This window comes from Vulpes lagopus, chromosome 22, assembly GCF_018345385.1.
Source record: "Vulpes lagopus strain Blue_001 chromosome 22, ASM1834538v1, whole genome shotgun sequence".
Lineage (NCBI taxonomy): Eukaryota > Metazoa > Chordata > Mammalia > Carnivora > Canidae > Vulpes > Vulpes lagopus.
In genome coordinates this window covers 24,800,821-24,823,776 of record NC_054845.1, presented here as the reverse complement: position 1 = coordinate 24,823,776, position 22,956 = coordinate 24,800,821, and the positions used below count along the sequence as shown (strand labels likewise).

At 58.3% G+C, this 22,956-nt stretch overlaps 1 protein-coding gene across 10 annotated transcripts in view; it reads left to right on the top strand.

Moving 5' to 3' along the window:
* Positions 1-22,956, top strand: part of TNS1 (tensin 1) — a 184,964-nt gene that overhangs the window by 50,662 nt on the left and 111,346 nt on the right. For 8 of the 10 annotated variants that reach the window (XM_041737617.1, XM_041737613.1, XM_041737614.1 and 5 more), the window contains one exon: positions 21,584-21,625. Coding sequence is in view for 2 of the 10 variants with exons in the window: in XM_041737620.1 (XP_041593554.1) it covers positions 15,437-15,499; positions 21,584-21,625 (105 nt within the window). In the remaining 8 variants the exon portion in view is untranslated. Of the gene's footprint in view, positions 1-2,244; positions 2,795-15,250; positions 15,500-21,583; positions 21,626-22,956 lie in introns of those variants that run through there. The other 2 variants (XM_041737621.1, XM_041737620.1) reach the window with 2 other exon arrangements.

Below are 22,956 nucleotides of genomic sequence, written 5' to 3'. Positions count from 1 at the left end.
GAGCCCCAGCTTCCAGTCTCCCATGGGGGCTGCAGCATCCAGAATCCTGAACACCGGGAGCTGGCGGCTGGGCCGAGGGGGGCTGGGCGGGGTGCAGGTGAGTTCAGAGCTGACCTTGCCGTGACCATCTTCCCATCTCTGGGGGACTAGAGCGAGGGGGTTTGGGCATTCTCAGTGCCCTGGGTGTAGTGAGGTAGGAACAGGAAGCAAAGAGGGAGAAAGGATTTTTGTTTGGTGAAGGAAGCTTGGCTCAGGTTTAGCGAAGGGTTTCTTAAGAGGCCTGGCTGCTCAGGGAGAGAATGGGCTGCCTTGTAAGGTAGTGAGCTTCCCGTTCTGGGGGGAGTTCAGGCAGAGGCTGGAAACAGCTTGGAAGGATTCCTGAGCGGGGATGCGGTTAGGAGAGATGACCCTGACGGTCTCTTGGGATGCTGAGGTCCTGGGATACTTGGGAGTCAGAAATTCTCTGACACCCGGAATGGGGGAGCTGAAGGCGCGGCCTCCGCCCTGCCAGCCCCTGCCAGCGTTGGGGAGCCCAGAGCCTGACGTCTTCCCCTTGCACCCACTGCTCCCTCTCCTACCAGGTCTGCCCCAGCTGCTTCCTGAAAAGATTCGGAGTTTCTTCCGATTCTTCCTGCCTCACTCTGAGGAGCCGTGCCCTGCTGGTTAACCCCACGAGGGCCAGCACAGACCCGTGGGCTGCGTGACGTGGTGCAGGATGGGGGTGCCCGGGGGCCTTGCCCCCTGCCCCCTGCACTTAGAGCCCTTGCTCCCAGCTAAGGGATTAGGGGCAGGGGTGTGAGGATTAGGGGCAGGGGTGTGCTTGGAGGTTCCAGAGCTCAAGCTCCTGCCCAGTGTGTCGTCCTCTATCCGCACCCCCCCACCATGGGAAGGGGCCTCCCCAGCCTGCCTGGAGATCTTGGGGGTGACTCTCACTTGAGCCTCAGTTTCCAAATTTGTGAAATAACACAGGGTTGTCAGGACAGCCTGAAATGGTTTGCGGGTTTGTGTAAGTCGCGGTGGGGTTGCTGGGGAGGAGCGTGGGAGGAGCAGGTCACCTCACTCCCTCCACACCGTCTCTCCAGGCTGTTTCCCTGTGGGGTGGGCACCAGGCAGCGGGAGGAGAGAGCCAGGTGGAGTTGGGGTTAGGGATTTCTGGGCACCCAACCCCGGGAGGCTGAGGCTTTTCCTGTCAAGGGGAGCTTCTGGGCTGGGCTCAGGACCCACCTGGGCTCCGTCCTTCCTGTCCCAGCCTGCGTCTCCCCCGAGCCCCTGTGACTCCTTTTCTCCTGAGTGGTGAGGGTGAAGGAGTAGGGTCTGAGGTCACCCGGGTCAGCACCACCACCACCACCGCCCCCCGCCCCATCTCCAGCCAGTCCTGGCTTGGCCTGACGATGAAGTCCTCTTCCGAGTCTAACTGTCTAGTTCCTTGTCTCGAGCCGGGACCAGATGAAGCTGCTTCATCAGGACGCTCTGTCCCCTGGCCCGACAGGGACCCAGTAGTGGGGCGGGAAGGCGAAATGCCCAGTGCGCCCTTGAGCCTCATCCAGTCAGGGTCAGAGCTGGCGTGGACAGCGACGGCTCTGAGCCACGGGCTGTTCTTGTGGCCTATTTCTGGGGCCACAAGTCTCTCCCCAGAAAGGGAAACGGAGGTCCAGCTGGGGGTCGTGTGCTGGAGGGGGGCAGAGAAAAACCCTCCCGGTTACTGGACTCTGAAAAAAGCCAAGTGGGTGTGATGCTGGGGGGAGGGGCAGAGAGGTTTTCGGAGACCCGAGGGACTCTTGTCCCCGGTGCTGTGTTCCCATGGCCCTGGCCCTCAGCTTTCAAGCCATTAGGGGCACAGAGGTGTGGGCACCAGCGAGCTGGAACGAGAGGAGTGGGGTGGCGGGGCTGCCAGCCTTGCGGGCCGTGCCCAGCCCCCTGGGTGCCCTGCTCCATTATGCAAGGTCACACCTGGCCCTCCTCTCCTTCCTTCTCTCAAATTGCCCCAAGTGCTTTCCCAAGAGGGGAGGTGGCAGGAGGCACAACCGGGTCCCTTGCTTGCCTCTACTCAGGTTGGTGACCGTGGCCGTCTTCCCACTTGTCCACACCTAGGTTTCCCTCCGAGAGATGGTCGGTGTCCGTGGCGTTGGAGCTTGGTGGGGTAGGGCCGGTGGTAGGTGGGTGGGGTAGGGCCGGTGGTAGGTGGGTGGGGTGGGGTGGTAGGTGGGCCCGAGCCAGGCCCTGGCGCTGCCTCCTCCGGGGCCAGTCTGGGCTCTGTAATCCCTGCCTTTTTAGGGCTGGAGGCTCGTAGCTCCGGCCTTGGCTGTTCAGGGAGGCAGGAGGGACTGGCCCAGGAGGGCGCGGTCCTGGGGAGCAGAGAGCGGTGACAGTAGTAGTGTCTGAGCCGAGTCTCTCGAGTCTCTCGGCAGAGAATAGGGGACCCCTCCGCTTTCCCGGTGCTGGCAAACTTCCCGCGAGCCCACCTTTCTTCTGGCTGGATTACGAGCTCCTCGAGGGCAGGCCTGGGCCTTTCGCCTCCCTGGCGGTCGTTGCCACCTGCCTGGCAGGGTGTGCTCAGCGCTAACGAGGGCAGCGGACTGGGGGCTTGAGTCGGGCCGGGGAGGTTTGCTAGGCCTGCACACAGGAGGTACACAGTGAGGCGGAAATCGTGGCTCCGAGGCCAGATCGCTGGGGCCCAGCTCTGGCCCACGCTGCTGATTAGCTGCGTGGCTCTGGCAGGTGCTGAACCTCTCCAAGCCTCGGTTGTCTCGTCTGGAGTGTGGAGTAAGAATTGCACCTGTGTCACGGGATGGTTGTGAGTATCAGACGAGTTGGTTTTATTTGAAACACCTTGAACAGTGCCTGGCACGTAGTAAGGGAGTGATAAATGTTAGTGACTGTTAATATTACGGGTCGGCGGTGGAGCTGGTGTTTCTCCAGGAGCTCCATTCCGGGTAGACTCTTCTCCGTCCTGTGGTTGTTCCATCCCTAAGACAGGAGGATTATGGGACCAGAGAGTGGAGGGACCCCCTCAAGGGGTCCCAGCATCAGCCCAGAGAAGAGACTCTCTTCCCCCCTCCCCCATGTCTCTCTGTCTCTCTGTCTCTGTCTTTCTCTCTCTGTGAGTGGGGGGAGGCGGGGAGCTAAGGGGACCTCCCGAGGCCTTGTCTGCCCAGGGGAGCCGATGCAGAGCTGTGTTTATGGAGGACTCTGAGAAAGCTGCCATCACTGTAAACAAGATGCATTATTATAAACCAGTCCAAGCTCCCCTCCTTGGATCCCATCCCATCCCTTGATGAGAGTCACTGAATCAGAGACTCCCAGGCCTGGCAAGGACGTGGCTGGCCTGGCCTCCAGGCAGGCTACTCTTGACCATGGGTTATACCCAGGGGGGTGGCGCCTATATTTTAAAGTGGAATCTCCAGATAATTGCTGCAAGTTGCTGTGTCTCTTACCCTCTGGGTCTCTCTGAAGTCTCTGAACCTGCATCCTTCTGGCTGCAACTTTAGGTTTCAGTCCCTGGTTTGGTGGGAAGTGGGGGAGCACCATGCCCAGCCCTTCCTGCATGCCACATAGTTGGGAGCTCTGAACCCGTGGTCTGGGCGGGTCCTGGCCACACTCCGTCCTCATTCCAGGCCTCTGTCCTCTCTGGGGTCCTCTGCTTTCTCGTGCCTCTGACGTTCCTCATCAACAGGGGTCAGCCCTCCAGGCCTGGCAAGCTGCACTCTCCACCTAGCCCTGTTCCCACCCAGGGAGGCTGGGGTTGCTCCAGGTCGGGGGTGAGCTCTATTTCCGGACCCCTGGCCCGCCCAGTTGCAGCTGCAAAAGGCATTAAGCATTTTTTTGGAGAAAGAATGGGTTTGGGTTGATGATGATGACAGCTGGGGAAGGTTCCTGAGCTCAACCCGGCCCTATCTCGCTTCCCTTGTGCAGCCCCTGCTCACCTCTGCTCCATTTCTGGGCCATTGCTCCTTTAGAGGAGGGGCTCGCCTTTGGCTCTTGACCTTGACCAGACCCAAGTAATCAACACGTCTAAGACAACCCTTTATGGGGGGCAGTCTGTAGGTTAGGCCCTGGGCTTGGAGCTTGGGGGGTAGGGGCGAGGGGCAGGCATAGGGTTTAAGGGCAGTATAAGAAAGGCCCAGGGCATGGGGAGAACAGTGCACCTTCCCTTGCTGGGCCTGATGTCCTCACCTGTCAGTGAGAGGCTGGGGAGGTGCAGAGGCTGGAAAAGTCTATGAGTCCATCTCCCTGACTGAATCTCCCCTGGTCCCAGGCTTCGAGAACTTCACCTTGGGTTGACCTTGCTTCCCTCCTGCCCCGCCCCCACCCCTGGCAATCGCTGGCAGGAAGTCCTGCTGATTAGGGCCCTAATCACCGGCTGAGACTCCCAGAAACAGCCAGGCTGGTTGAGCAGAGAGGGGCAGGCCGACTGGCACAGGGAAAAGCTCCCACCAAGGAACATGAGCTAGGTGTTGGGCTGTGATGGGGGCACTTGATGCCTGCTTGTGACTGGGGGTGGGCTCCTCAGTGGAGGCTGTGTGGTGGTGGCTGAGTCCCGCCGGGCACATGAGGCCCCTGATTATTCACTTAAAAGCCCTGTTTGGGCACCAACCCTATGCCAGGCAAGGTGCCAGGAGTATGGGGCTGCAAAGGTTGGGGGGGGGGCATGGTCTAGAAGAGACGAAGGAGAGTAGATGGATGGTTTCTGCCCAATGCAGAGGGTGCATCACGCAGGAAGCAGTGTGTGGGAGTTGATGGAGTGGAGAAAGTGTTGGGGAAGAGGTGCCACTTGAGATGGGTTTCGAAGGCTGAGAAGGAGTTCTGCAGGAGGCGGAGGGGACACAGACTCCTTCAGGCACCAGGGTGAGGCCTGCACGGAGGCACAGTGGCACGCGCATGACGATGGGTCAGATAACACCCCGGCCCTGGGTTAGAGCGGACAGGATGCGCCGTCCCTCCTGGCTCTGCTGCTTGCTGGCTGGGTGGCCTGGGCAGGACCTCGGCGTCCGCATCTGTCAGGTGGGGTGGATACTCAAACCTCATAGACCAGTGATGGGGATGAAATGAGATCCTACCTGGGAAGTGCCCTGCTCAGTGCCCGGCATAGGATAAGCCCCAGTGAGCGGGGTGTGTGTGTGGGTGGAAAGGCCAGCTTTGGGGGAGCCTGCAGGTGTTGCTTGGGCCCCAGCCGTGGGGAGATGTCCTGGGCCGGGTTAACTGGGAGCAGCAGAGGGCTTTGACGTGAAAATGTGATGGGACTGTTGTTTCGGAGGGTGATTTGGGCAGCTGTGAAGGCCGTCCTGGCCGGGGAGATCCGTGGACAGGCCACTAGCCAGAGCCCTTGGAGTCCTCCGTTCATATTTCTCAACCCCACGCCGGGAAATCCTCTCCTGAATCGCTTCCTCTCTCCCGGCTCCCTTCCCATGTGCTGCCCCCCTCTCCTGGATCCGGAGGCCTCCTGAAATCTCCTTCCTGGGAGACCTTTCAGGCCCGAAGAGAGCCCTCGCTGGCAAGACTTCACACACAGGCCTGGCATGGGTGGATTGGAGCAGGTGGGAGCGAGGCGAGACTGCAGGCAGCTCGCAGTGCTAAGGAATCAAGAGGCTCCTCTCGGGGGGCATCCTTCACCGCCCCCGTCTGCCTGGCGCACAGTGGGCCTCACTGTTTGTTGAATGAATGAACGACCAGGAGTGTGTCCCCAAGTCGGGGTGGAGAAGCCTGCCTGTTCTGAGGCCCAGGGTTCCCAGCCTGACCGTAAGCGGCCTGGTGAGTGTCTGTCCAGGGGCTGCCTGTCCAGAGCCACGAGGACTGTTGAGTGTCACCAGGCTGCTGGGGCGGGGTGGGGGTGGGTGGTTCAGTGGCTGCGTGGATGAGGAAGCAGGGATTTTAGGAGCTTTACCGTGGAGCGAGGTCCTCTCATGAGGCAGGGAGTCAACATGAGGCGCTGTAGCCACGCCGTCTGCATTTCGGTGTTGACCCCACCTCTTGCAGGGTGTGTGACTGTGGAGAACTTTCCTAACCTGCCAGTGCTTTAGTTTACTTATCTGTCAGAAGTGGGAAATAAATAGAACCATGTCCAGCAGGGAGGCCACGCTGTGTGACCCTTGGTTATTATTACTGCTATTGTTATTTCGTTGGTGCAGAGGGAGACAGGCAGGAAGGGGCCTCCGGGTGGGGATGGGTGCCCCGAGCTGGTGGGAGAGCGCGAGAGACACGAGGCTCCTCGGTGCCTCATGAGCTGCCTCGAACGCCACACATGGGGCTGTGTCTGATGTGGCCGGCTGGGCTGAGCTGGGCGTGGGAGCGGAGGCCGAGGCCAGCCTGGATTCCAGGCGGGAGCCCTGGGAGAGCAGGGGTGAGCCGGGGCGAGGGGCAGGGGGGAGGAGAGGTGAGCAGAGAGGAGGCCACTGGGACCCCAGGAATTCCTCCCATCATGTCCTGCCAGAAGGCCTGGGCCTTTAGCTCCATGGCCTCCGGCAGTCCATGGTCCACCTCCCCGTCTGCCGTGTTCCTAATGCCCCGTCACTGTTAGAAAGTGACTGGTTCCCACTAACCACTGTTTGGCTGCAACTCCTTCCTTCTAGTCTCATCTGGACTTCAGCTCTCCCAACTTCAGTGCTTTGGGATATGGGGGTGGGGTGGGGTGTGTGAGCGTGGGCTTTCGGGGCCTGCTCCAGCCAGCTCTGTGGGGCGAAGGGACTTGCAGTGAGTGGAGGGACTGGTGGCAGCAGGGCCAGGCGGACTGTTTCCAGTCCCCCTTCGGTGCTGTGTGACCTTGGGCAAATCACATCCCCTCTCTGGGCTTCAGTTTCTTCATTTGTAAGACAAGCGGTTGGCCTTAGGAGAGCTCTCCGTTTCTCTAACCTCTGCTGACACTCTGCAAGGCTGTGCATCTCTCTGGACAGAGAGGCTCTTGTTCTTGGGGCTGTCGGAGGAGCCACGCAGCATGGAAGTTGGGGTCCCGGAAGGTCTTCAGGCATCTGTGGGGAAGCCAGCTGAGATGTTGGGGAGATCCCTTCTAGCCCTGGGATTGGAAGGTTCTGTGCCCAGTGACCACTCCTCCAGGCAGCTCCGTTTCTTGGAACAGAGTGGAGGGTAACAGCTGTCAGGTTGAGTGGGCCGGAGTCTCTGGGGCTGTCCCGGTGACTCGGGTGGAGGGAGATGCGCTGGCAGGATTGGAGCTCGTGAAGCGAGGGAGAGAACCGTCCAGATCCTCCGGCCCTCTTTGGCCTCTCTCAGGGAACAGAGTGGGAGTGCTGGGGGGCAGGGTGCAGAGAAGAGTGAGTAACAGTTGTGAGTAATGGCCCAGTGTCTCTGCTCAGCAGGTGGCTCCTAGTCTGCAGCGCTGTCTGAGGCTCCGGAAACGCTCCCTGGAGGCCCAGCCACTGAGTCACGGCAGCCTGAGCTCTTTAGGGGCGGGGGTCCAGGCTGGCCTGCCCACTCGCCTGCTCCCTTCTCCTCTCTGCGCCCCTCTGCATTAGCGCCTCCTACCAGCTATCCCACCGCACCCTCTGGGCTGCACACAGCTGCCCTGTCTTGTCTTCCGAGCACCCCGGTGGCTTGGGTTGCCTGCAGGGGTAGAGATGCCCCAGGCTGGCTGTCCTGGGTTTGAGTCCCAGCTCAACTGCTCATGGCCGTGTGACCTTGGGCATCTTAACTTTTCTTGCTGAGCTTCTTTGGCCTCCTATGGAAAAAGAGATTTGTCTGTTGTGCTTACCCTTGAAAGGGTTAAATGTGATCCCATGTCTATAGGACACAGCACATTCTAGGTATTTGGATAATTCATGTCCATCAAGCCCTAACCTCTGTTTTGCTCCTCCTCACCACCTCCCCCTTAACATTCCTGCTCCCATGCTTTTATTCTGTGATTTTCAGGATGTTTATCCCCCTATCGGATTGGAGCCCCTATCGGATCAGTGGCTCGTACACTTACCCTCCTGTTTCTGACACCTGCCCAGCTTCCATCAGTCAGCGTACTTCGCCCCTCACCTGCTCAGGATGGGCAGGATGCAAGTAGGGGGGAGAGAGTCCAGGGGGAGTGTGTTGCTGGCCTTGCTGCGGTGGATGGGCTGGCTCCTGTGGGCACTTGGAGAGCTGGGTGAGTGTTCAGACTTGAACCCCCCGCCTCTGCTGGTTCATGCTCTCACCTCCAGTCTGCCCACATGGACCATCCCCCCCGCACTCCGTGGCTCCCCCCCTTTCCCCCCACCCCCGTGGGTATGCTGGTGGGGCTGCTGTGTTCCCGTCAGGGCTGCTGTTCTCGGGGTGGGGCCGGGAGCACCAGGGAGTGACTTTGCATCTGGACCTGGCAGTGGTCCTGCGGCCTGTGTGTGTGCTGTGGGGTGTGTGCTCTGTGTCTGGACCTCAGCAATGTCTCTGGGCCACCGGGTCTGTAGCTGATGGGAGCCCTCGCTCCTGTCTGTTTAAAATCCACCTGGGTTTTGGGAGCCGGAGAGAGCCGGGTCTTCCACCGCACCCCCCCGCCAAACCAGATGCGTGCATCTCGGAGGTTTTCCTGGAGAACAAGGAAACATTGCAGGGGGGTGGATATGCGTCAGATGGAGCCGAACAATGCTGGTGACAGCCAGGCCTCCGCTGGCCTTCAGTGCTGGCTGCGCTTCAAGTCTCTGCTGCCACTAATTGGGAGCCAGAGGGGGCTTCCTGCGTCTTGGCCACAGATGGATTTAAAGGAGCAACATGGGGCTGGGCTGCCCTGCCCTCGGGACTCCTGCTTCCGGGGCTCCTGGTGCAGTTGGTCAGAGCAGATGGGGTTCCAGAACACCAGCCCTTGACATGTGCTAATTGTGCAGAACCATCACTAACTCCTCCTGGCGCTGATGTCTGGGGTCCAGGACTTTCCTACGTAAAGTGCATTTTCGGATAACTGAAGCTGAGGCCAGAGTCGAAAGCTCTGGGGAAAAAAAGGTGGATTTTTGTTTTGTTTTGTTTTGTTTTGTTTTGTTTTTGGGTGGGAATGAATCTTTTGCGTTGTATTATACTGTCTTAGGCTCTGACTTATCAGTGGATGGGGCCCTGTAAATTGACTACTTCTTCTCATTTGTTATACTTCTTCAGAGTATTCTTCTGTTACGAGGGCATAAGAACAGAGCCTACCTCACAGGATGGAAGTGATGATTTTTTAAAGATTTTTTTAAAAAAATATTTTATTTGAGAGAGAGAGAAAGGGAGAGCAGGAACAGGGGGAGGAGCAGAGGGAGAGGGAGAGAATCTCCAGCAGACTCCGAGCTGAGTGCAGAGCCTGATGCAGGACTTGATCCCAGGACCGCAAGATCATGACCTGAGCTGAAACCAAGAGCCGAATGCCCAACCAACTGAGCTGCCCAGGTGCCGCTGAAGTGACGGTCTGATGAGCTGAGATACATGCAATGCTTAGAATGGGGCCCAGGGCCTCGTCCACACGGTGCGGTTTACTGCCCTGGACATGAAGACACGGAGGCGCATGTGTGTAGCCCGCTCGATGGAAGGGGCCTCCCGTGTACCAAGCGTGTGCTGTGTTCTAGGACTTCTTAATTGTGTCGACTCGGGCAGTTTTATTAACTTGCACCCTGCAAAGCAGGTCTCCTCATCCCCATTTTACAGACGAGGAGACAGACTCGGGGACCTTTAGAAGGAAGTGGTGGTCTGTGGCAAAGTGGTATTTGAAGCCACACCTGACGCCCAGTCCCATGCTTTTCTGTCCCATGTCTTGCTTTTGCTGGGAAACTCAGGGCCTCTCGATGTGTTGAGGAATTTGGAAGTAAAGATCCACAGCCAGAAGGTGTTAGGTGTGATCCTTCAGAACTGAATCTGCTCCCAGCTCCTGGTACTTGGTTAGATTCCGAGCTGTCTGGAGTCAGGCCATGAGACAGAATGACCTATAGGGGGTCCAGGGAATGTAAAGGCCACAGATGGGCTCTTCGGAGATAGAATTTTCTCCTGGGTATCATGAGCTTGGGGTTCCTTTCATTTTGTTCTTTTCTTTTGGCATCCTTAAATTCTTAAAAAAAAAAAAAAAAAGGAAGTAGGTAGACACTGGGAGGGACTTCCTGATGGCCAACAGCTTAGGGCAGTTGAGGCTGCCCGAAGAGCCCACACGAGTTTTCTTCACATTGGAGATGCTTTCTTTAAAAATGTTGGTGTTTGTGAAATCGGTAGGCGTCTTGCAATCGAAGCGCACGTTTTGAGGAGCCTTTTTCCCTCTCCAAAGCTGTCACCACCCGATGGAAGGTGCCCCCGACACCTTCAAGATTAGGAAGCAGGGTGGTAAAGCCTGTGGTTTGCAGGTGTAGGGGGAAGGGGGAGGCCAGGAGGCCCTTGTCCTGCCCCCACCCCCAGGAGACTCCGGCCTAGTTTAAGAAGGCAGAGGGACCCCCTGGTGTTTGTGTGGGCTTGAGTGTGGCCCCAGAATTCTCAAATCTGGCCTGGCCCAGCGCCCCCCACCCCTGCTGCCACTGCTTCTCCCCCACCCTCAGCCTCCTTCGCCTCGTCCCAGGACCCGGGTACGTTTCTCAGCAGTTCCCGAGCCCTTTGACTTTTTGGGCTTCCCCCTTGCTCTGAGCTGTTTTTCCCATGCGTCCTTCCTGCCTCACTGTTCTGGCACAGTTTAGGGTCAAAGACTTTTGTCCCTTCAACTTCTCATCTAGGGACAGAAATCCTCAGTGGGGAGTGAGGGGGGCTGGGCGCACGGCCTCCCTCTGGGCGTAATTTCTGGAAAAACAGATGGGTTTGAATCCCAGGGAGATAATAGCCCTCTTCATACCTTCATTATAGCAGTTTACTGGGCTCTTTTATAATTCCCTGTTTACATGTGTGGCCTCCTCCACTGGGCCCCAAGTTCCCCTCCTGGGCCAGGCCGTCCTTATACATCTCTGTCTCCCTTGCTGGGAACCTGGCACCGAGGGACCCTCCTTAGTGCTGTTGAGTGAATGCATGGTCTTGCTTCCCATGCCTGTCACCCTCCTCTGCCCCTGGTTCCACCAAAACCTTGACCACAGACCACAGCCCTCTTCTTGACCAGATTCTTCTAGGAACTTCCTAGAAGCTATGTGTTCTGTGCTGCGGGCCCTGTCACCCCACCCCCTGCTTCGGAACAAATGGCCCCTCTCCAGGAGGGGAAGAAGGGCTGGGGTTTCCCCTGGTCTTTGGATCTCAAGAGAAGGCAGTTCTGAAGTCTACGTTTCAAACTGCCTGTTGACACTTTCACTTCTACAGTAGAGGCCCTGCTTCCTCTGAGGCCTCCAGGCTGGGCCCCTCAGTGGTGTCCGGCTTCTCCATCTTCTTCTGTCCCCTTGAAGCTCTCTTGGTGGCCTCTCTCCTCTGCACCCGGCCCTGGCTCAGTGCTAGTCGCACTCTGGCAGCAGCTGCCTATTTGAGGCTGGACATCTGGCCTCCAGGCCTGCCACTTGCCTGCGCCCTCTCTCCCTGGCTCCGGAGGCACTGGGCGACTCCAGAGCCCCTGGACATTTGCCTCAGTCCAGCCCTCCAGGCCTTGCAGAACATGTTCCCTTTGACTCGCTTCCTACATTTTGCCATGTGCGCCTTGGGCCTGGGGGACTGGTCTGCTCCCTGCTCTCCCATGATTGATGTCTCTCCCACCCACCCACCTCGGAGGCCATGCCCTCCCTGAAACTCTTGCTGGGGCCCCTGATGGGGCAAGGAGGTGCAGCGCTGGCACAGTTGAGGCTTGGGACCTTGGGTGAAGCATGTGACATCTCCAAGCCTCATCCGGGAAATGGGCTGATAACCCCCTAGTACCTCAGAGCCTATGAGATGGAACAGAATTGGACCTGAAAGGGGATTTCTCTGATGGGAGCAAGAGCTTGAGGCAAGAGAGGTGGGGAATGGGGAACTGAAAGAGACACCCAGCCAGGTCCTGCAGGGCCTTGAGGACCATATTAGGGCATTTGGACTCTGTCCCACGGAACCGGGAAGGACTTCAGGCAGGGGAGTGACAGGACTGGATGCACATTTTAGAAAGAGTTCCCTGGCTGCTGAGTGGAGAATAGGTTAGAGAGATAAGACCCAAGGCAGAGACCTGGGTTAGGAGGTTCTTGCCATAATCTCCATGGTTAAGGAGACTGTGGGGTGGGCTGGCTTGGAGAGATATTTGGGCCGAAGAGTTGTCCAGGCTTAGTGGGAGGGAGTGGAGGGAGGAGGCCGATGCTCAGGTTTCTGGCTTAACAGCCTTGGGTGGCCCGGAGTGGGGTGGGGTGGTGGGGGAGCAGGGTGGTTGTCAGCGCTGATCTGCGGAGTAGTGGGGTGGAGGCCAAGCGGGGCAGGGCCGTGAGCCCAGTATGCTGACCAGTGTCAAGCCCTGGGCCCAGCTGTGCCTTCTGACCCCTGCTGGTGCTTTCCTGTGGCCCCACGTGCCCCTGCCCCTTGTCTTGTGGTTACTGCTCAGCACCCCCAGACCCCTGGCTTACCCTCGTGTGCTCCCAGGGCCTGGCACATAGTAGATGCTCAGTGCAGGTTTGCTGACCGCAACTTTTCTGATTCTTCTCCCGGGGTTTCATCATGAGAGGGCCGGCCGGTTGCAACCTCAGCCCTCCCGGAGTCACTAATTGTGGGTGTGGGTAAACAGGGCCCCTGAGCTGGGGCCCCAGCTCGGGCTCAAGGGGAGGCAGATCTTCAGAGAAAATGCTCTGCGACCAGCTGGGCCCCCAGCATGGGCTAATCTGGGTGCGCTCTCATGCCATCCTCCAGAAAGGCCGTGCAGGGGAGTGGCTTCCGCAGGTGGGGCCTGCTGGTTCCACAGCGTGCCCTGCCCAGTCGGTCACTGTACCCCCTTTCCCGTGGCTGGACCTTCTGGCCGGGCACAGAGGGGCACGCCGGCTCTCCCTGCCCTGCGGGGTTGGGCTGTGCGGGTCGGGCTGTGGGTGTGACCAGGGGCCAGGGAGGTGTTCGCTGCAGAGAAGCTGCCCCGTCTGGAGAGCCCGTTCTTGAGTGTGTCAGCAGGCCTAGAGGCTGGCGGTGGGCTGGGCGGCCCGCGCGTGGGGCCTGAGGAGAAGGTTCCCGAGACAAGAGGGAGGACCGAGGAGAAGGGGCGCTACTGGGGCTTGGGGAACAGGTGGATTGGCTCAGTGGTTCAAGAGGCATGTGGCCCAGGAGGATTTGGGGAAGAACGGAAGAGGCCGGGGTCCTGGGGACATCATCCAGAGTCGGCCCTCTCCTCTGTTTCTTTTCTTTTCTTTTTTAAGATTTTATTCATTTATTCATGAAAGACACAGAAAGAGGCAGAGACACAGGCAGAGGGAGAAGCAGGCTCCATGCAGGAGCCCGGTGTGGGACTCGATCCCGGGACCCCAGCACCATGCCCCGGGCCGAAGGCAGGCGCTGAACCGCTGAGCCACCCAGGGATCCCATCTCCTCTGTTTCTCGTCCGAGTTGGAGCCTCTGCTGGGTTTGGGGGGAAAGGGCCGGCCTCCTGGCTCTGGAGGGGACTCTCAGCTGGGACAGGCCCTACCCCCTGCGCCCCCCCAGCTCGAGGTGTCCCTGGGAATAGGCCCCTTCTTGCCTCCAGGAACTGGATGCACTTCCTTTCCTGATCCTGAGCAGAACTCTATATAAGGGAAGGAAACAGCCAAGCAGGCCAGGAGCAAGCTCTGGTGAGGACAGGCGGCCCGGAGGGAGGGCGCAGGCCTGGGAGGAAATGGAGCCAGGGTCGTGGCCATCTTCTCCCCAGGAGCCCCCCAACCCCTACCCGGGGTCTGGGGCTCAGATCGGGAGCCCGGAGTGTGGAGCCACGGAGCCGTGCCGGGCTCTGCCTTCTGCAGCCCTGGCCTTGCCCTGCTCCCCCACCCCGGCCCCCCGGCCCGGCCATGGCAGTCTGGGACCACTGTGTACGCCCGGGTCCTGCGGGAGCGCATGCTCACCGCCTCCTCGTGGGAGCCAGGTGGACGCATCACGTGAAGTGGGAGGTGCTGGGCTGACCTCAGCCGAGGGGTCCTCTGGCTCTTTCCTTAGTCACCTGGCATGTAGGCCACAGCCTCTGGGGGTCATGGGCTCTATGGTTCTTGACCCCCATGGTGGCATCTCGGTGACCAGGGCTCGGAGATAGCAGCACGCTGGCTGCAGGTTCTCCAAGCGCGGCCCAGAGGGGGAGCAGGAGCTCGCGTGGGAAGGGCCCACTTGCGTGTGGGGAGGGCCCACTTGCGTGTGGGGAGGGCCCACTTGCGTGCAGGGAGGGAGGGAGGAAGTCGGGGCAGTGCTGTCCTCCTGGGCCGAGGCTGGGGGAAGACAAGTAAAGCCTGGGGGTGGGGGTCTGTCCACACGTGTGTCTTGTTAGGGTGGAGATGAGGGCCTCGTGGTTTTAGGGTGCCCAATGGCCCCTTGCCTGTGGGCTTTGGGGGTCCCCTCCTCTTTTCTCCCCCTCCCCATTATTATTAGGATCATATGATACATCTTCCACCTGCCTTGAGCTTCACCCTTTACTTCCCCCTGCCACCTCCTGCTCAGGCACCTTCACTGGCTCCCCAGTGCCGGCATCTCAAAGTCTTAACTTCTCTGCTGGGCCGTCACGGTTGCCCGTGGTCCAGCCTAGAAAGAGAGTTTGCAGCCAGTCGTCCTTCCCTTCGTCTCCTTCGATATGTCCTCCTCCTTCCCTTGTCCCACCCTGTGTCCCAGCCTAAGGGCACCTCCCATGGTCCTTTCCTCCATGCCTCGTCCATGTGATCATTTCCACCTGAGATGCCCTTTCCCCATCTCCACCTTTTAAAGCCCTGTCCACGTACCTGGTGAGCTCCAGGCTCTGAACCAGGGCTTCCCGCCCTCGAGGCTCTTAGAACAGTAGTGGGTGAGACACCCAATAGACAAAAGCGATGTGTCCTGGAGGCCTGGTCCGGGTGTCCCCTCCTCTGTGGACTCTGCCCAGGACCCCCGAGAGCACTCTCACAGCCCCTGGCACCTCTGCCCGGCCACGAAGGCAGCGTGGAGTGCTGGGCAAAGAGGGTATCGGAGTCGGGCAGACCCAGGTGGCGGTCCTGGCTCTGTCACTTAGTGGCCAGGCTGTCTTGGGTCTCACAGGATTGCTGAGATGGCTTGAGATCCTGTGAGATGTGGGCACTATGATCTACCTCGAGGAGGTCACAGGGAGCAGAGGGGATAAAACAGCGTGCCTGGCACACGGCGAGCGTTCAAAGAAATCTTGGCAATCTCTGCTGCTGCTTCTCCCATTCCTACTACTGGCCATTCCACTTTGGGCAGTTGCCTCACTTCTCTGAGCCCACAACAACCTGTCATAGAGACGAACTGAAATAATGTATGTAAAGCACCCAGGTCAGTGATGCACACAGTTAGGTGCTCTGCAAACCCTCTTTTCCTCCCTCCCGTGCACCATCAGTCGAGATGGGTGCCTGGAGTTGTGGGGGCAGGGACGTGGAGGAGGTGCCAGTAGAAGCCTCTGGAAACAGCCCGAGTGTCCATGGAGGACGGTGGATAAACACAGCGTGCCGTGCTCATGCAGTGGAGTAGCAGGCAGCCCGGAAGAGGAAGGCAGCTGACGACGCATGCTGCGACATGCGTGAGTCTCGAGGACACGGCGCTAAGTGTGACGGTCTCCTGGGGCTGCCCTGGCAACACGCCACAGCCTGGGTGGCTCAACAAATTCATCTTTAGCCAGTTCTGGAGGCTGGGGCTCCAAGATCCAGGCCCTTCCGAGTTGGCCCTTCCGATTTCTTCTGAGGCCTCTCATTGCATCCTCACACAGTCCTCGCCTTTTGCACGATCCCCGAGTGGCTCTCTCTGGGTCCTCACCTCTTCTCATACGGACACCAGTCGGGTTGGATTAGGGCCCACCGATGGCCTCCTTGTAACTTCCTCACCTCTTTTTTTCTTTTTTTAAAGGTTTTATTTATTTATTCCTGAGAGACACAGAGAGAGAGGCAGAGACACAGGCAGAGGGAGAAGCAGGGCTCCCTGCAGGGAGCCTGATGTGGGACTTGATCCCAGGACTCCAGGATCACACCCTGGGCCAAAAGCAGGGGCTAAACCGCTGAGCCACCCAGGTGTCCCCCCAGCCCCCCTTTTTAAAAGATTTTATTTACTTCCTCACCTCTTTAAAGGCCTGTCTCTTGATGCACTCACATTCCGAGGTACCGGAGATCGGGGCTTCAACATGTGAATTTGGGGGGATAAAACACCAAGTGGAATAAGCCAGACTCCAAATGCGGTGTGATTCCTCCTACATGAGGTGCCTAGGAGAGGTAAATTCAGAGACATGGAAGGTAGCTTAGAGATCACCAGGCTGGGAGGAAAGGGGAATGAGGTTTAAAGGATGTGAGATTTCTTGTTCGGGAAGGTGAAAAGGTTCTGGAAATGGATAGGAGTGATGGTCGTACAGCAGTGTGAATGCACTTAAATGCCTTTGAAATGTACTCTTAGCAGTGGTTAAAATGGTAAATTTTATGTTGTATGCTTTTAATAATAATAGTAATTATAATAATAATAAAGGACTAGCTAGAGATAGGGAAAAAAATTCTACTCAGGATCATGTGAAATGCTAGAGTCGGGGACTCGAGCGGCTCTAGTTTTGGCTGGGGCAAGGCGGTCCTGTCCAGCCCCAGGGTCAGGTGCATGTGGAGAGCTCCTCAGAGGGCTGGGCAAGTTTCCGAGCCCGGGGTTTCATGTAACCAAGGCTGACAACTTGAGGCCCTGAGGATGGGAGTGTCACTCAGTTGGGGACTCGGTCCCGCCACCTGCATGCTGGGGAGGTGATAGGGGCTGTGCCAGGTGGGTGCCTGGGTTTTCTCTTGCTCTGCAAACAGCAGTGCCTGGAGCCTGCAGACCAAGATTTCACCTGCAGCTTGCCCTTCCTGGCCGATTGACCCGGGACAAGTGTCACGATCTCTTTGAGCCTCCGTTTTTTTTCGTCTGTGACATGGGAGCAATATCGCTGACAGTACAGGATCAGAAGGGCTCAGAGAGCCAGGCCTATGGCAGGATTGGCCCTGGCACCTGGCGCATAGGAGGTGCTTAGCGATGGCGGTGATTCTTACCTCTCGTGGTTGCAGGTGCCTCCCTGGCTGAGGCCTTGAGTGTCCTTCGTCTTTCCACAAGTATTTAGTGAGCAGCTACTGTATGCCGGGACCAATACGCATTTTTTGTCCCCAGGGCACTTGTTTTCTAGCAGGGGAAACAGATTATAGACAAGAAAACGACACCTGTTTAATTATAAATTGTAATTAGATCTGTGAAGGAAGAGATAAGAGTGCAAGAGAAACAATGTGTGTGTGTGACCGTGACCTAGGGGTGTCAGGAAGGGCCTCTCTGGGGGTGGTGGCATTCAAGCCAAAGCTAGAAGGCTGGGAAGGACCCAGCTATGCAGACAGTGGGCTGAGCATGTCCCAGGCACAAGGAACAGCATATGCAGAGGCCCTGAGGAGGAGCAGAGCGAGGTGTGTTCGGGGGCCAGGGAGGAGCCCACCCTTGATGTGTGGCCTGAGGTCCTGGACAAGGGGGGCAGACGACACGGATGGTGGAGAGGAGGGCAGGGGCCCAGTCATGCAGGGAGCCCTTGCCTGGCTGGCTGCTGTCTGGTGCATTCCACCCTCGGGACCTGCGGGCGTCTCCAAGGGGGTGCCCTGTTGTTGGCGTTGAGCCCAGGGACCTTTGAAATTCAGAAGCTATCGGTGGGTGAGGGATGAAGAGTGCGGGGCATTGGCCCTGGTCTGGGCCTGCTAACTCCCCTCCCCGCGCCCCCAGATCTCTACTTTGCGGGTGCCAGAGTCAGACAGCTCCTCTGCAGTGGCCTTAGGCAAGTCGTCACCCTTTCTGTGCCTTACCTTCTTCATCTGGGAAATGGGGACACTAAGTCTCTAGCCCACACATTCCTCGAGCTTAGGGCAGCAGCAGACAGAAAGCCACGTTCCGGGAGCTTCTCGTGGCCGTCGTTGGCTCTAGCTGTGTGGAAATTAGTGATTGTCCGAGCATCAGCCTAGCGGAGGGGGCAGGAGCACATCTGCGTCCGGAGCCACGCTGCTGGCTCCGTGTCCCGTCTCCTCTGTTGCATCACTTACTGACGTCCCTGCACCCCAGCCTCCTCGTCCGTAAAACTGGGGTGTTGAGGGCTGTTGTGGGAATTCAGTGAGTGAATTTAGGCAGAGCGTGAAGAGTAGTGCCTGGCATCTAACAAGTGAGACGGGAGTGTCTGCCGCTGCTGCTACTTTTGCTGTCACGTTTTTCAGAGTGGAGAGACTGGGCGTGAGGCCTGCTCAGCCCCAGTGTGCAGACGGGCTTTTGGAGGTACACCAGGGCGGGGGCTTCCCTGAGGCTGACCTCCTGGGCCCGAGCCCCAGAGTCCCGCACGGCCAGTGCCGGGGAAGCGATCGAATGGCAGGGCCGGGACCCAGAGGCCCTGCGGACACCCCAGAGCCTGCCCCCTGTGCAGGGAGAGGGTTCCTAGCTTGGGTCCCTGAGGGGCAGTGGGAGGGGTCACTGTTGACACCAGGAGTGTGGGGCCGTAGGGCCTGGGCCACAGAGTGGCAGGGGGCCCTGGCTCTCCCTGGCACATTCCAGGCTCCTGAGAGGGTGGCCAGGGGCCAGGGTGCCGGAGGGAAGGAGAGAGCCTTTTAAGGAAACATTTCTCTGCTTACAAAAAAAAAAGAGAGACAAGAAACATTGAAACACACAACAAAGTTAGTGGGCTGGCGGGCCGCTGGCCTGGAATGCGCAGCTGTGGGCGGCGGGCGGGGGAGCTGCTGGGGGGCAGCAGGCCACGAGGGGCACCCAGGCCTCGGCCCTCGGGCTGCAGGTCCGCAGAGCTCAGTCCTTAGGGGTGGCGCTGCCTCAGGGGAGCAGGGAAGAGACTTGGGGTCGGGATGCCTGGCTCCCCATTCTTTCCACTGCCTTAGGGTGGCTCTGGGAGAGAGGCCCTCCCACTGTTTCAGAGGACACTGTCCATCCTGCTGCTGCTTCAGGTGTATCCATAACCTGTCCCTCCCTCCCTCAGTCCCCAGACCCCGAATGGAGACTAGAAACCCCCTTGTGTAACGGCCTGGGAGATGTGGCTGTGGACGGGACTTGCCCAGGTCTGGAGGCTGTGGCCTCCCCCTGCAGAGTGGTCCTGCATCCAGGTCCCCTGCGCTCACCCCAGCTCCAGCTCCAGCTCCGAAGGAGGGAGCAGAGCAGGGTGCTGCCCTGTGGGTGGCGCTCACTCCCACCCAGGGCCCGAGGGACCCAAACACAGTGGTGGGAGAGGTGGTACTGGGGGCCTGGCCCCATGGGGTTGAAACCTACAGCCCCTGAACGGGGTTAGGGACAGGAGGGAACGGGGAGGGGCCCACTGCTAGATGCAGGACTCCTGGCCCACAGGTGCCTGGTGGGGGGCGGCTGTGTCCCCTACGGCTGAGACCTTGTCTGGTGGGCAGGGCAGGCAGGGAGCCCTGCAGGCCACAGCCACCCCTGGGACCTTCCCGGCCTTCCCAGTCTGTTCTCCTGGCATTCTCCACCCCACCCCGGGCTCCGTCTCCCCCAGAAACTTCTAAACCAGTCACTTACGGCTTCATGCTTACGTTTATCAAGAATCCTGAACTTAGGGGAGCATTTGCCCCTGTGTCTCCTTGTTCCCTTTCACATTTCATTTTGGGAACCAGAATGCCTGGGTTCAAATCTTCACCAAGTATGAGTGGTGTGACCTTGGACAAGTTGTTTAACCTCTCTGGGCCCCTCACCTCAACTGGAGATGTAATAGTCCCTACCTTATAGGGCTGTTGGGAGGATTGAATGAGGTAGTATGGGTCGAGCATCGATAACGCCTGTCCTTCCTGTGGTCCGTATTTAATCCGCATTAGCCGTTGTTCCTTTCTTTTGGCCTCATATATGAGTCTCTCAACCGCACCAAGGGGTCTCAGAGTAATGGTGAGTACAGGGCGATAGGTGCTGAGACTCAGCTCAGGCTTCTTTGCTGGAGAATGAGGTGGGCAGGAAGCCTGTAGCAGGCCTGGGTCGAGAACCCAGGGATGCTAAAGCCCCCGGCTTCTCCACCCATTCCGGAGCTCAGGGCACAGCATCACATGAGCCCTGGCCCCTTCTGGGCTGGTGTGTCAAGCCTGGGGATCCCCTGGGCTGGTGGGAGGACAGGACTGGCTCAGGCATGGGGAGGGCCCGGCTGAGGGTGGCTTCTTGTGAACAGCCAGCTCCATCCGAGCCTGTAGGTTGTCACCGTCACCGCTCCACCGGGGCGGTGGCTGGAGCAGGGGTTGCCCCACTGCTCCAGGAGGCAGCAGCCTCCTTTTCAGCGATCCAGGGCTTGTGCCCAGAAACCCCACACGCCTGGGGGAGAGCCTTCCCTAGTCCCTTCTGTGGGCCCCTTGGGTCGGGAATCGGAGCCAAGATTGAGGTATGAGCTCCAAGAAAAACGTGTCCCGACTAGAAAAAAAGAGCACACTGAGTCTCTGATAAAGGGCCCTGCTAATTGTCAGGGTAGTGGTTTGGCTGCCTGGCCTGGATGGGGGGTGTTATCTCAGGGGAGGGTTCAGAAATGCAGCCCTCCCTCCACCAGCCCTCGTCTGGAGGCCCGAGTTGCCAGCCCCCACCCTCCATCAGAGAGGACGGTGAGGGCGATGGTAGGAAGAACCGCTCGCCCACAGAGGGTGCTTTCACCCCTCGAGGCTTTCTTTGGAGGAACTGGCAGGGGCCTTCCACCAACCTGCTTCCCACGTGCTGTGGGGACCCCAGACTCTGTCTGCAGCTTTGGGTGACCTGTCCTGGCCCTGGGGAGAACCCCCTTTCTTAGAGGCCTTAAACATGTTTTTAAAAACTTTAAAACAAATCTTAGTATATCGTAGAACATTTAGAACATAGAGCCAAGAAAACAAAATCCTTATTCTTGTTACCTTAACCCACTGTAATTAAAAATCCTGGGGCACTGGGACACCTGGGTGGCTCAGCGGTTGAACATCTGCCTTCAGTTCAGGGTGTGGTCCTGGGGCCCTGGGATCGAATCCCACATCAGGCTCCCCACATGGAGCCTGCTTCTCCCTCTGCCTGTGTCTCTGCCTCTCTCTCTCTGTGTGTGTGTGTGTCTCTCATGAATAAATAAATAAATAAATAAATAATAAATAAATAAATAAATCTTTAAAAAAAGTCCTGGGGCACTGACCTGTAGCCTTCTGCATATTTTTTTCTACAGAATTTAAAAATTGGGATATACAGGGCGCCTGGGTGGCTCAGTCAGTTAAGCTTCCAACTCTTGGTTGCGGCTCAGGTCATGATCTCAGGGTCGTGAGACTGAGCTTCGCCTCGGGCTCTGCGCTCTGCATGGGGTCTGCTTGAGATTCACTCTCTCCCTCTCCTCCTGCCCCCTCCCGTGAGCATATGCTCTATCTCTCTCTCTAAAATAACTAAATAAATAAGTTCTTTTAAAAAATTGTGATATATATTTCATTTCTGCCTTTGCCGCTCACCCTCTGCCAAGTGTTATTGGCTGAGGGATCCCCCACGAGACTGCAGAGTCTTCCAGTGACCTCTCAAGCTGGAGATGGTCGGTGTGCTGAGCCGAGGGAAGGGGTGTCTAGCATGGAGGGGGCCGTGGAATGATCTCAGGAGGCCCTGGTTTTCTTTGGGGATGAAGGATGCTAACCTTGCCCTTTCTCTGTTCCTCCCACAGGTGGCTGCCCCCTGCATTCCTCCGTCCAGCCATGAACTGGTGGTGAGTGACAGTCCCTTCCCTACCCTGCTGGGCCCTCCCTCCTCTTTCTTTTGCTCCTTTGTTAAGGGCTTACATTAAACCGTTAGACTGAAGCATGCTGCTAGCCCCAAAGGGTGCTGGGCCAGTAGGTAAGGAGGAGGAGGAGGAGGGGACACTTCCCAAGAAGTGAAGCTGGACCGGGAGGAAATGAGTCATGAGGTCCCTTCTGATGAGATGCAGGGCCTCCTATTTCAATTTGAGGCTTAAGTCCTTGGAAAAACCCATAAAAGGGCATCTCGTGTGCCTCTAGGCCTGGCCAGGGGCCTGTTGTTCTGTGGCTTCCAGAACCCGAGGATGGCATCTTCTACCTGCCTGGTCCCAGGTCAGGTACCTTCGGCCAGAGGAAGGGGAATGGATGGCCTGACCCACAGAGCTCGCCTGCCTGGGCAGTGGCTCATGTCTGGGTGGCGCCTTCCACCTCCCACCTCCTTCTACCTCCCACCTCCCACCTCCTTCCACCTCCCACCTCCTTCCACCTCCCACCTCCTTCCACCTCCCACCTCCTTCTACCTCCCACCTCCCACCTCCTTCCATCTCCCACCTCCTTCCACCTTCCACCTCCTTCCACCTTCCACCTCCTTCCACTTCCCAGCTCCTTGGCTGACTCTGCCTTTCTGCTCTGTCTCCATGTCTCCCACCCCTGCCTCCCCCATCAGGCTTCTAGAAAAGTGTGGAGAGGGGCAGGACTCCTGTGAGCTGTGGGCTGTGGAGAGGGGCCTGTTCCAGACTGATCCCAGCTGGGCTGATTTGGAACCCTGGGAACCTTTCCTCCCTCCTGGCCCTCTCGGGGTCTTCTCAGCCTCCAAAGGCCCCTGTCTTCCCCCTCCCAGCGCCGAGGCAGGCCGGGCCCGGAAGCTGGAGGGGAGGGGTCTGCATGAGGGCAGGTGCATGTGTGTGTGTTTGCGTATGTGTTGGGTGGGAGGTGTCACAATCCACCTGCTGATACAGAGGAGCCTCCAGTGACACTGGCATGGGTGGGAGTCTGGGGGAGGGGGCAGGGGTGTCCAGGGATCCAGACAGGTTCAGGGGTCTGCACACTCGCTCAGCCTGGATCCTGGAGTCTCAGTCACGCCACCTGGTTTCTTCTTTCCCTCCAACATCCATTTGCCCGGTGACGATGGACAAGTCCTGCCCTCTTTCTGGACTCTGGCTCCCTTCCTGTCAAAGGGAGGAGTTGCTCTAGGTGTGCCCAAGGCCTTCTCAGTGGTGGGCAGTGTCCCCTCCATTGAAGGTCACTGCTGGAATGAAATAAAGTTTGTAAAAGTGCTCGTGACTCAGCCACCTCGGGCCCA